Here is a 13,313-nt window from a genome sequence, read left to right as displayed (position 1 = left end):
ACTTTAAATAATTTAGAACTTCAAATAACTTTTCTCAATTTTAAGAAATTGAGAATTTCGAAATAAAATATTCAATAAAACATAATTTTTTTGAGAATTCAAAAACTACCCAGGATTGTTGAAAAATGTTTGCATATACAAAAAAATGTTTAAATTTTGAGAAAATGTCCATAAAATTAAAAAATCAATGATTGTAAAGAAAAGTCCGTGTAAAAATCTTAAAAACAGTTCGTGCCTTTGTTTTTAGTCTCGTTTTTTATCTTCATTTTTCTGTTCCATTTTTTATTTTAAATAATTTAGAACATTGGAAAACTTTTTCAATTTATAAAACGGAGAATTTTGAAATAAAAGTTTGAAGAAAACATAAAATGTTTGTGAGTTCAAAAAATGCTTGGGATTTTTGTAAAAATATTCGCATATTCAGAAAAATGTTCATCATTTTGAGAACAATGCTGCTGGAAACAATAAAAGTCCATGATTTTCAAAAAAAAGTTTGTGTATTATTTTTTGAGTGCAATTGAAAAAAATGTTTGCTAATTCAAAAAATGTTCATGCATTTCAAGAAATGTCCTAAAATTTTAAAGACATAATATGATCAGCATTGTTGGAGATTTTAATTGTTTTTCTCCCGTTGCAACGAACGAGCCCTTTTGCTCCGGGTAAAAAGAAGGCTAGCTTGGCCTGGGCCATACAGGGAAGTATCGGAACCAAGCGGTGTTGTTATTCATTGTTGACATAAATTGATGCCAGTCTTGTGGTTGACTTCCGGCAGAACCGAAATCCGAAATTCGTTGGTGGACTTAGAGCAATCCATTGCGACATAATCTTGGATGAAGTTATTTTTTGATTAAGTTATGATTTTTTACTGTAGTGTATACCCCCATAAATTATAAATTCATGGTTGGGTAGGTTTCTATCAATCATTATTTATCTTCTCCACCATAAAAAACATTTCTCTTCTCAGTTACGTCGAGGTGAATGCAGCTGATGGTCATACTTATCAATATAGAAGGATGTAGCAGATTATGAAGAAAATGCACCTGAAGATGGTTCCTCAGAATGAGAATCCAATTACCATTCTCTTCAAGAATGAAGGCACATTGTTTGTATGTCATTAGCCCTGTCCTGTGAAAATTCAGAATCATAAAAGATAATATTCAGGCACCTATACGTCTGCTCGAACGCAATCACATTTCGGAACAGTGACTCGCTGGAAGCTGGCGCCGGGCCTCAAGGGGATCCGACCCGAGGACGCGCCTCCGCTACTCTCCTGCGACCTGATGCAACCCCTCCATCCACTTCAACGTCGGGTACCTCTTTTTCCATATGTAGCCTTTGAGTTACTTCCATGCCAAACGTATGCAGTCATCCGCCTCACAATGTACAGAGCCGTACCACACTGCAAGCTGAAGCCTGCGAGCAAATCAATCATTCTGCGATGGATTCAGTTGAAGAGGTTGAGAAGACAGTGGCTTTGGGATCGGTGGCAGAAAGTAGCTTCGGCTCCCTTGGATGGCCTATACCATAGGCACATTAAACCATTGCATACGGCCACACGAGAGAGGGTAAAGTCTGAAAAAAACCTTAAACTGATACAACCCGTCAAAATTAAACCTCGACCTTCAAATCCTTGAAATTGATACCCCATACTTACTAATCCCGGTCAATCCTGACCTTATGCCTGTGAATTCATGTTTGACGTACCGGGACAAGGACGATCCCAGCCAGGATGAATCTCTACTCTCACTGACTGCACGGCCCCACACGTCAATTTCATCTTCCTCCTCCTATGCTTCCAATCTCTATCTCTCTTGTGTAGCCCGTTTCTCACTTCTTCAGTTCCAGGGGCGCCATGGCGGCAAGCACGCTACCTGCGCCGGCTCCGCGAACGCCTGCCCGCCATGCCCACGGCACCAACTTGTCGCTCAGGATGCTCTCCAGCCACTTTCTGCCCGCCTCCCGTGCCTCTCCTCGCCGATGCTACCGGCCGTTGGTGGCAGCATCTGGCTTTGCATCTTGCTGTCCGCAGCCATGCGTGGGTGTGTGGTATGTGGTCTCCTCTTGCCTGCCTCTATTTCTTGTGGTCGATGACGGAGATGCAAAGAGGAGCTCAGCTCTGCACTATACTATGGGTGTTATAAAGCTGCAACGACGACCGGCAAAAAATAGTTACTGCCGTTGAGCTCCGTGTCGATGCAAGCCAGAGCTGCTAGATCTTTGCTCGTCGCCACCGAGCTCGTCACTACCACCTCATCGGAGGGAAGGAATGAGCCCGCTGCCTAGGAAGCAGCGCGGTCGTCGGCCCTCCAACAGGTGCTCCACCACCTGCAAGCTGAAGGCAAAGTGGACTCCATGATTCATGTCTCTCCTTTGATCTTGCCCATCAAGATCCGAGCTTAGAAAGTGGAACTCTAGAAGATCTAATCAATGGTGAAAATGGGATGCGTGATCACAAGAGAGTATGGAGATTTCATTTTGGCTAAGCTGCATACAGATCCACTGTCTTTGGCCATGGGTTTGATGGATCAGATGTTCAGTTTTGGGCAAGACAAAGGGAGCAGGAAGAAGAAAGCAGAAGGGATCTTTTTTATTTTAAGATTTATTTATTCTTTATTACTCTAACATGGACCAAGGACGATGATGATCTGCAAAACGCTTCAAATGTTTTTTTTTCGTTTTTTAGGCCATCGCAACTCTAGCATGGACTAAAGAATAAGATGAATACAACGCAAAAAGGAAAGATCAAGATGAATATGACAATGGGGTCTGCATGTCAGTGAGAGTTTCATATAATCCTGAGCGGGAATGATCTTTTCCCAACGCGCCAAACAGGTTCAAGGTTAAAAATGATCGGGCTCAAAGAGTAGAGGGTACATACTTCAGGGATTCAAAGTTGAGGGTTCGATTTCGACTAGGCATATAAATTCAAGGTTTATTTCAGACTTCACTCCACGAGAGACAACTACAACAGCAGCCAACGGGTATATTTAGTTTTTTTATTTTTTATTTAGCCCATCTACCACTGCTATGTTGGTTGAACAGGACCACGAAAAAAAATGTTAGGACACTTAGTATCGTCAGTTGTACTAACTTTTGATATTGTGGGACATTCCAGTATACAAATATTTGCATGTACAGTGTTATAACGTAGACACATGAAGGCATATTTTCAACCGACAAGAATATATGTTAGTCGTATATAAGACCTTTTTATGATTTTTTTCATGGTTCTAATGTTTTCAATGTTTTGGTGGTTGAATTCGTAGACTCGTCAAATTATGATTCATGGCAACCGACATTTCCTTCATAGTGAAGCACAATGGCCGAGCTCATCGACTTGGGATTGACCATGTTCGAAGATGTTGGGACCAATTGAACACCACAACAATGTCAACGTGACGGAAAGGTGGATAAGCGGTGAAGACATGGATGGTGTGGTGTTGAAATAGAGGCGTAGGCATGTGAATGAGGTTGGTCTTGAGCTTTACGGTTTTGAATTGGGATGTGATGTTTGTTCTTCCGTTGCAACGCACGGGCATTTTTCCTAGTCTTTCTTAATGGAAAAAAGAAGGCTAGCTTGGCCTGGTAAGTATCGGAACCAAGCGGTGTTGTTATTCCTTTTTTTTTTTTGCGGGGAACCAATGTGTTGCTACTCGTTGTTGTCACTACAGAGGGAAATATCCAATTTCCACGCTGTCTAAAGGACATTCGATGTGGTAATTTGCAAGCAAATTACTTCAATTTTGTGAAGAGATTTTTTCTCTCTGGAATCCCATATCTTTTGTCCAGGTTAAACATTTCAGACATCTGATCTTGCACTGCAGGCAACAGGTGATCTGTTGGAATCAAATCAAATGAAGGGGATATTTTATTGGCAATTCTTCACAAACGAATACAGAGCACCATCAGAAAATTGCAATCTCGCTGGGTTTAGGCAAAATCCAGCCAGAAACAGCAACACACGAACGGTAAGCGACACCACAAATTCAGGAAGTGGCCACACAGAAGGAAAGAAATGCTGCAAGGAGAAAGGAAACACTTGTGCATGACTCTGTGTCTCCAGATGTGCACCAGCCTAAGCATCGATGCCATCATCGCCGACGTTCTCCTTGGAGAGCTCCTCGAGCGACTTGCCCTTGGACTCCGGCACCAGCAGGGAAAAGAGCAGGCCCAGAAAGTTTGTGCCAGCGAGCACGAAGAGGGCGTTGCGCATGCCGATTCCCCGTGAATACCCTGTCTCAGGCTTCTTCTGGTCCTGCGACGCATACAAGAACCCGAATGCGCCGATGATCGCGCCCGCCTTACCGGTTGCGGCCGATATACCGTGGCATGTTGACCGGAGCCTCGCCGGGAAGATCTCTGCCGGTACGATGAAGGTTGTGCTGTTGGGGCCGAAGTTGGCGAAGAAGAAAGTGAGCCCATAAAGCACGACGAAGCCGGTGTGGTTCCCTGGTTTCACCAAGTAGTCATACGGTATCGCGATTGCAAGCATGAAAATGGTCATCATGGTGAATCCCATGAGCTGGATCCAGAACCTCCCGATGATGTCGATGAAGGCGACGGTGAACCAGTAGCCCGGCACCGTGCCGCAGAGCGCGATGAGCGCTTGGGCACGGGCGATGCGGTACAATTCCTCCAATGCATTCATGGTCTTGGCCGGCGGGATCCACCCGATCTTGGTGAAGATGTCCTTCTGGAACAGGTTCTGGCTGTAGAAGGCCACATCGAGCAGGAACCAAGTGCTTGTGGTCGCTAGCAAGTGCACCCCATGGCGCTTCATGAACTGCCTGGAGAAGAGGCCCCAGGTATCACCAGTGGCCCGCTCACCCTGCCCAGCCTCCTCTGAGATCTCCTTGTTGAGCACCTTGGACATGTCTGATGTGGCTTGCTTCGTGTTGCCGGCGATGAGTGCTGTGTACCGTGCAGTTTCGGGCATCTTCATGCGCCAGTAGTAGGTCAGGGCGGCCGGGATGGTGCCGAACATGACGATGATGCGCCACACGTAGTCGGCCTCCGGACCAATGGATGCCGCGGCGTCAATGTAGAATGGCGGTGCAGGGAATGCATGTCGGAATGCGGACGAGACGATGATGGTAACAATAGTACCAAATAGGATGCCAAACCCCTGCATGGCAAACACGGCGGCGATAAAGGTGCCGCGGGTCTTCTTGTTAGCATACTCGGACATGATGGTGGCGCTCAGAGGGTAGTCGCCGCCGACGCCGAAGCCGAGCCAGAAGCGGAAGAAACATAGAGTCCCCATTACGCCCTTGGCCTCGTGTCCAAACGAGAGCCCCGACGCGATGGAGCAGAGGACCATGAGGATGAGCGTGAAGCCGTAGACGCTCTTGCGGCCGAGCTTGTCACCGAGCCAGCCGAAGAAGAGCTGGCCGGCAAGTGTGCCGCATAGGGCCACGCCGTTCACGGCGGCCGACACGTTTGCCGGGAGGTGGCCGGGCTCGTTGAGAGCAGGATCGGTGTAGTAGATGCGCCCCAGCAGCTTGGTGACAAGCGCGATGCAGAAGAGGTCGTAGGCGTCGGTGAAGAAGCCCATGCCGGCGATCACCACGGCCTTGAAATGGTACAGTTGCGTCTTGGCAACATCGAGCGCTTTCAACACGTTGAGCTGTTCAGTCGCCATGGTCGCCGGCGATCTCTCAGCTTAACTCCTGCCCCCTTCTATCTTTCTTCTGGTTTTCTCTTGTTGTGTGATTTGTTCCGTTCTTCTAGTACGTATATATAGGCATAATGCAGGTTCGGCGGATATGCCAAAGGGACATTTCCTCGCTACTTGTAAATATTAAAATCTCCATGTACGGCATTGCACGTACGTACAGCCGTACATTATCAAGACAGCAAGATTTTGGCATGATACTCTTATAAAATAGACACACAAGAATGTAAAATGTCGTCCCTTAATTTAAGCTGCAGCTTGCTAAGTTGGGATGCATTTTAGTTATCGCAAGGATTGAGCTAGGGATTTCTTATATAAGGTCTATGTGAGATTTGACTTTGAAGTTTCATATACATAAAACTGGAACCCACATAATTGTTATGCTAGGAATATACATGACATATATATGAACATATAAGATGGATCTCGAACTGCTGAAGTACATCAAGCGGATCACAGCTTCGAATAGTAGTAGACTATACTACCACTAGTAGCTATGTCAAACTTAGCAACTGTAAACGAGAGAAAATAATGAGAAGATCCGAATATGCCTGAGAAACTTAATTAGCAAGTTGGCAGTTTTATGTATATATGACCATGACATGGTGTTGTTTACACGTCCCAAATCTTCCATAGTTAGAAAGGTAACGAAAAATTGATTGCATTAGAGTGACCGATATTTTCCCGGATGGGCACCACAATTCGTTAGGGATGAGGTATGAGTTGTGACGGCTGTAGTTTATACCAAGTTGGAGTTCATCGTGTTTGTTTATTGTGTACGATATGCAGCAACCAGCAAGTAAACGTGCTATCAGTTTACGAGAGTCTCTGGCCTATACCTCATGGACCGTAGCAATATCAACATGCTTTCGAATAAACACCCACCCAGGTGTGAGAACAACGAAGAACCCATTGGCAACATGCCTGACTGTAATTGAGGTGTTTTTGAGTTGGGTCTGTAACTGAGGCATTGGTCTGCTGATGTTTAGAGTAAATTGTCAAAAACCACCGAAATTGCGTCGCTCAGTGCCGAAAACAATCGTTTTCAAAAAAGTTTGCCCAAAACACGTTATTCAGTAAAAAATTCAAGCACTAAATAGTCGGTTGATTGCATTTTGACAGAAAACCTAACAAACAGGACCCAGTGTCAGTGCCAACGTGGCGGAGTCAAACAGTCCACGTAGGCAGTTGTAGATGGCCCCCGTTGATCCATCGCTTTCTACGCCGATGCCTGCCCACGCCTCGCCGCCGGACTCGTTGAACGAGGTGAGGCCACGCCACCGGCCGTAGGTTAGGTCCTGGAACTTTGTAGGCCGCCGCCTGCCCTCCATGGGTCTTGCTTGATATCGCGGGGGTAGTCGGAGCTCGCCCACATCGAGCTCGTGGCGGAGCAGAGTGGCGGCCGAGGCACGGTCGTCATCGGAGGCTCTCCGGAGGGTGCAAATGGAGAAGGAAGTAGAGAGGGAAGAACCGGCTGCTCACCTTGAGCACGTTCGTCTGGTCGGGCCAGCCGGGGATGCCTGGGAGTGTCGTCCTTTATGTTGACGGCGGTGGCCGGAGCAGACGGTGTTGGCGACAAAGCATGGAGTTGCGAGGCTTGTCACGCACGACATCAGAGGCTTGGCAAGGCCAACGCGTTGTGTGTGATAGCGAGAGGAGGCGTCGTGGATTAGCAACATCGATGAATCGGAGCGAGGGACCGATGGTCAGAGGCGAGCACCATAACGACTTGCGCTTCCTACAGGATGCCTCGATCCAAATCCTCTGGTGGGGGATGCTCACGGGGGAGGGGAGGCTAGTAGTCGCACGGGCGAAGGAAGACGCCGACGGCATGCTGTGGACTAAGATGGGGATTCGAGCAGGAGAGTAAGACTGTGAGAGGGAATCTGTGAGCGACGGGGATTGGCGGAGCAGGTTTCTGCAGCATCACTGGCGAAGGGAATGAGGCTTGGGATCCAGGCAGGCCGGAGGTGGCAGCTTCTCTGTGCACGCGACTCAACTTTTTCCTTCTGGCAGAAGGTTGAAGATGACTGCTAGTGGGCTGGGCAGCTGACAGGTGGGCCTTCTTTTCTTTTTAATGGACCAGACAAACATTGTCTCTGCGGGCTGTCACCTGGTGCCACGTAGGCCTGACGACCGGGCCCTATTGTTAGTTTTCTTGTTAAAAGTATGTCAATCGATATTTCAGTGCTTTATGATTTTTTACTGAAAAACGATGTTTTCGACAAACTTCTATGAAAACAATGGATCTTTGCACCGAGCAACCCAATTGTGATGGTTTTTGGCAATTTACTCCTGATGTTTATCAGTTCAAAAAAAATCAAGAGCCTGAGCAGCTCACAAGCCTCTTAATCTCTTACTATTCTCAGAGTCCTAACGTATCGTCTTTGTTCAGCTCAGACGCCAGAGTTTGTATGATGGGAGAAGCACAATGCTATTGCAACAAAAGACCTTCCAACGGCGCCAGAAACAAGCGTGCTGACGGGAGACTATTCTTGTCTTGATACTCCTCAGCAACGGCACCAGGCATCCTTCTGCTACGGCTACGCCTTTAGGGACTTTCTTGGCAAATATGCAAAGGATTCCCCCGTGGCCTTGGAGCCTTGCGTTGGTGTTCCCTCGAAGCGGAAAGGGTGATGTAGCACAGCGGCGGTAAGTATTTCCCTCAGTTTTGAGAACCAAGGTATCGATCTAATGAAGGATTATCACAAGTACCTGCACAAACACAAAGAGCTTGCACCCAACGCTATGAAGGGGTTGCCAATCCATTATAGATTGTTTGCCAAGTGAGAACTGAAAGCAACAAAGTAACAAAGCAAAGTAAAAGCGAAAGTGGAAACGATAGGTGTGAATAGACCCGGGGGCCGTAGTGTTCACTAGTGGCTTCTCTCATGAAAGCAAGTAGACGGTGGGTGAACGAATTACTGTCGAGAAATTGATAGAATCGCGCAAAGTCGTGACGTTATCTATGGCAATGATTATATCTATAGGCATCACGTCCAAAACAAGTAGACCAATACTTTCTGCATCTATTACTATTACTCCACTCGTCGACCGCTATCCAGCATGCATCTAGTGTATTAAGTTCATGAGAACAGAGTAACGCCTTAAGCAAGATGACATGATGTGGATGGACAATCTCATATCTACGATAAAAGTCCATCTTGTTACCCTTGATGGCAACAACACGATGCGTGCCTTGCTGCCCCTTCTGTCACTGGGAAAGGTCACCACACGGTATGAACCCAAAACCAAGCACTTCTCCCATTGCAAGAATCATAGATCTAGTTGGCCAAACAAATCCCAAGACTCGGAGAGACTTACAAGGATATCAAATCATGCATATAAGAAATCAGCAAAGACTCAAATATACATCATAGATAATCTGATCACAAATCCACAATTCATCGGACCTGGACAAACACACCGCCAAAGAGGATTACATCGGATAGATCTCCATGAAGATCATGGAGAACTTTGTATTGAAGATCCAAGAGAGAGAAGAAGCCATCTAGCTACTAACTACGGACTCGTAGGTCTGAAGTGAACTACTCACGAGTCATTGGAGGGGCGATGATGTTGATGAAGAAGCCCTCCAACTCCAAAGTCCCCTCCGGCAGGGCACCGGGAAGGGTCTCCAGATGAGATCTCGCGGAAACGGAAGCTTGCGGTGGTGGAAAAGTGTTTTCATGGATGCCCTGATTTTTATGGATTTTTAGGGAATTTATAGGCCAAAGACCTAGGGCAGGGGAGCGTCACGGGGGCCACAAGCTTGGTTGCCGCGGCCTCCCCCTAGCCACGGCAACAGGGCTTGTGGGCCCCCTGTGGGCCCACTTGCTTGGCCCTCAAGCCTCCCGATCTTCTTCCGTTCTAGGAAAAAATATTTCGGGGATTTTGTTCCGTTTGGACTCCGTTCCAAAATCAGATCTGAAAAGAGTCAAAAACACAGAAAAACAGGAACTGGCGCTTGGCATTGAATTAATAAGTTAGTCCCCAAAAAGATATAAAAGGTAAACAAAACATCAAAAGTTGACAAGATAACATCGTGAAACCATAAAAAATTATAGATACGTTTGAGACGTATCAAGCATCCCCAAGCTTAACTCCTGCTCGTCCTCGAGTAGGGAAGTGATAAAGAATGAATTTTTGAAGCTTTCATGCTACCTAGCATAGATGTCATTTCTAACTCCTCTTATGTGACGTGAATGTTCAAATCCATTAGATTCAAAACAATAGTTTGCTATTGACGTGGAAACAATAATACTTCAAGCAAACTAGCAAGGTAATCATGAACTTTCAAAATAACAAGGCCAGAAGAAAGTTATCCCTACAAAATCATATAGTTTGGCTATGCTCTATCGTCATTGCACAACGAATTTAAATCATGCACAACCCCGGTATTGGCCAAGTAATTGTTTGCACACCTTTACTTTCTCAAACTTTTTCAACTCTCACGCAATACATGAGCGTGAGCCATGGTTTTAGCACTATAAGTGGTGTGGAGTGTGGTGGAGGTTGCAAGAGAAACAAGGAGAAGATGGTCACACTAACTAGGCATATCAATGAGCTGTGGAGATGCTCATCAATAGATATCAATGTGAATGAGTAGGGATTGGCATACAAATGATGCACTAGAGCTAAGAGTATGTGAAAGCTCTTAAAGAAAACTAGTGGGTGTGCATCCAACTTGCTTGCTCACGAAGACCTAAGGCAAATTTGAGGAAGCCTACCATTGGAATATACAAGCCAAGTTATATAATGAAAATTTCCCACTAGCTATATGGTGGTAACAAAACGAGAGACTCTCAATCATGAAGATCATGGTGCTTAATATGCACAAGTGTGGAAAGGTGGTAGCATTGTCCCTTCTCTCTTTTTCTCTTTTTTTTGGATGGGCTCTTTGGCCTCTTTTTTTTTAATTTTTTTTGGTGGGCATCTTTGGCCTCTTTTATTTCCTCACATGGGACAATGCTCCATCAATGATGATCATCACACTTACAACTCAAAACTTAGAGCAACGATGACTCTATATGAAATGCCTTCGGTAGTGTACCGTGACAATGATCTAGCATCGCATAGACATTAATGGAAACATCATGCTAGCTATCTTACAATCATGCAATGGCAATGTAGACATGGTGGCACATGTCATGGTGGTAGTTGCATGGCAATATATCTCGGAATGACTTTGAAAAAGCAATAGTAGGTAGGTATGGTGGCTGTTTTGAGGGAGGCTAATGGTGGGTTTTGTGCACCGGCGAAAGTTGCACGACACTAAAGAAGATAGTGATGGTGGAAGGTGAAAGTGCATCTAAACCATGGACTCAACATTAGTCGTGAAGAACTCATATACTTGTTGCAAAAATTTTATTAGTAATCGAAACAAAGCATTCAACGCATACTCCTAGGGGAAGGGTTGGTAGGTATAAACCATCGCGCGATCCCGACCGCCACACAAATGATGACAATCAATAGACTAATCATGCTCAGACTTCATCACATAGCGGTTCACCATACGTGCATGCTACGGGAATCACTAACTTCAACACAAGTATTTCTAGATCCACAACACCTTACTAATATAACTTCAATATTACCATAACCACAACTCAAAACTAGTTGAGATGAATTAAACTTCTCTAACTATTCAATGCACATGAAGGTGGAAGTTTTCATATCCCTTTGGATAACTACCCCTTTTGAGACTACTTTCATAGCATAGATCAACTACCAAGCCACGCACCGTCGTGCTCTAAAACATATAAGTGAAGCACATAGAGCAAAATCAGCTAGCTCAAAAGATATAAGTGAAGCACATGTGAGCTGAATTGTCTACCAAAGGATATAAGTGAAGCTCGACAAAATCATGGTGAGTGCATGTCTCTCTCTCTAGGTCTGCAGAAAGGATGATTGTGACACAACAAAAATAAAAGACTCCTACGATACAAGACGCTCCAAGCAAAACACATAACATGTGGTGAATAAAAATATAGCCCCAAGTAACGTTACCGATGGATTGAAGACGAAAGAGGGGATGCCTTCCCGAGGCATCCCCAAGCTTAGGCTTTTACGACATCCTTGAATCAACTTGGGGTGCCTTGGGCATCCCCAAGCTTGAGCTCTTGCCACTCTTTATCTTTTTGTCCATAAGAACTTCACCCAAAACTTGAAAACTTCACAACACAAAACTTAAACAGAAACTCGTGATAACATTAGTATAAGAAAGCAAACCACCACTTCCTTAGGTACTGTAGCAAACTTAAATTCTACTTATATTGATGTTGGGTTACTGTATTTTCAATCTTCCATGGCTAATACCCCCCGATACTATCCATAGTTTCATAAAAATAAGCAACCAACACAACAAAAACAGAATATGTTAACAACAGACCAGTCTGTAGCAATCTGTATACTTCGTATACTTCTGGTACTTCAAAAATTCTGAAAAATTACGACAGTCTGAAGAATTTGCGTAGCTGGTGTGCCATTTCCTTAGGTGCTGTAGCAAACTTAAATTCTACTTATGTTGATGAAGAGTTAAGCAAGATGTATTCAGTGTGTTCAATCTCTTCACAACGTGAACAACTAGCAGCTGGTGTGCCATTTCTCTTGATAATTTGGTTGCTAGCCCACAACCAAAGCCTCGTTAGTTGCCATGGAAAGCTTTTGATCTCAAGGGGGATCTGCGTCCACCAAATTGCCTTGAATCAGTTATCCCGTCGTTCACAAATAAGCTTAGCATAAAGGGATTTAACAATAATGACAATGAGGTCGTGCGAGTTGCCCAACTTTTCCGGGAACAAAACCTAGCGCAATCCCAAGTCACAATTATTTGCAGCTACCTCTGAAATGGAGATGGACTAGTTAGAAACATAAGAAAAGAGACTAGGGAAAGAGGAGGGGACGTGGGGTGGGGGGCTCCCCACACCACCAATCCAGTAAAAACGAGTGGAAGCGTCAGAACCAACCACAAATTTAAGGAGGCCACAAAGTTCGTGTGACACTTTAACGAGTGAAATTGAGAGCCATTGCCGGTAGAGTTTTGAAAATAATTATATTTCAAGGTTTGGATCGAAGGGGAGTCCGTTGGATCATTATAAGTAGGCTACCACCACTTCATGATGACATTTTTGTTCATTACAACAATGTTAATATCCAAGGGTCTTAGGTTGACACATCATTTTTCATTTAATCATTCGTTATTTCTTGGTATCACCGGAGTTCTAGTAGAAAATGATGTAATCATTGTCAAAGCTATCATAATTACAATTGTGAAGATTACACATGCCCATAATAAAGATAGGTAGGTTATGTTTTATTTTTGTTAATAGGCCTTTGTACCAAAGCCCAACTAAAATTTGAAATTCTCATGGCCCATTCTTTTTGGTAGTGTGTCATGTGAGTGGGACTAAAGTTTAGTCTCATACTATTAATGGGAAGAGAGTTGCACCTCCTTATAAGGTGAGCTCTTCAAGCACTTGTGTGAGCATAGACCTACGCGCACGCTCCTCCTCGCTTGTCTCGCCACGCCATTGCGACGCCTCGTCACGACGCGTCTCGAGTTGCGGGATTGAGCCGAGGTGAGCTCATACCTAGTCACCGTCACAACATATGGTTTCACATTGTTCTAGATAATTGC

The 13,313-nt window shown here is 44.9% G+C and overlaps 1 protein-coding gene across 1 annotated transcript; it reads right to left on the bottom strand.

Annotated features, from left to right (window-relative positions):
* Positions 1 to 3,850: 3,850 nt before the first annotated feature.
* Positions 3,851 to 5,699, bottom strand: LOC123447262 (inorganic phosphate transporter 1-2-like). Its single transcript, XM_045123852.1, has one exon. It carries the CDS (start codon positions 5,639 to 5,641, stop codon positions 4,076 to 4,078), a length of 1,566 nt encoding a protein of 521 aa, XP_044979787.1. The 5' UTR covers positions 5,642 to 5,699; the 3' UTR covers positions 3,851 to 4,075.
* Positions 5,700 to 13,313: the final 7,614 nt, after the last annotated feature.

Source organism: Hordeum vulgare, chromosome 4H (genome assembly GCF_904849725.1).
Source record: "Hordeum vulgare subsp. vulgare chromosome 4H, MorexV3_pseudomolecules_assembly, whole genome shotgun sequence".
Classification (NCBI taxonomy): Eukaryota; Viridiplantae; Streptophyta; class Magnoliopsida; order Poales; family Poaceae; genus Hordeum; species Hordeum vulgare.
Note: the sequence above shows the minus strand (reverse complement) of the source record. Positions and strands in the feature narration are given on the sequence as shown.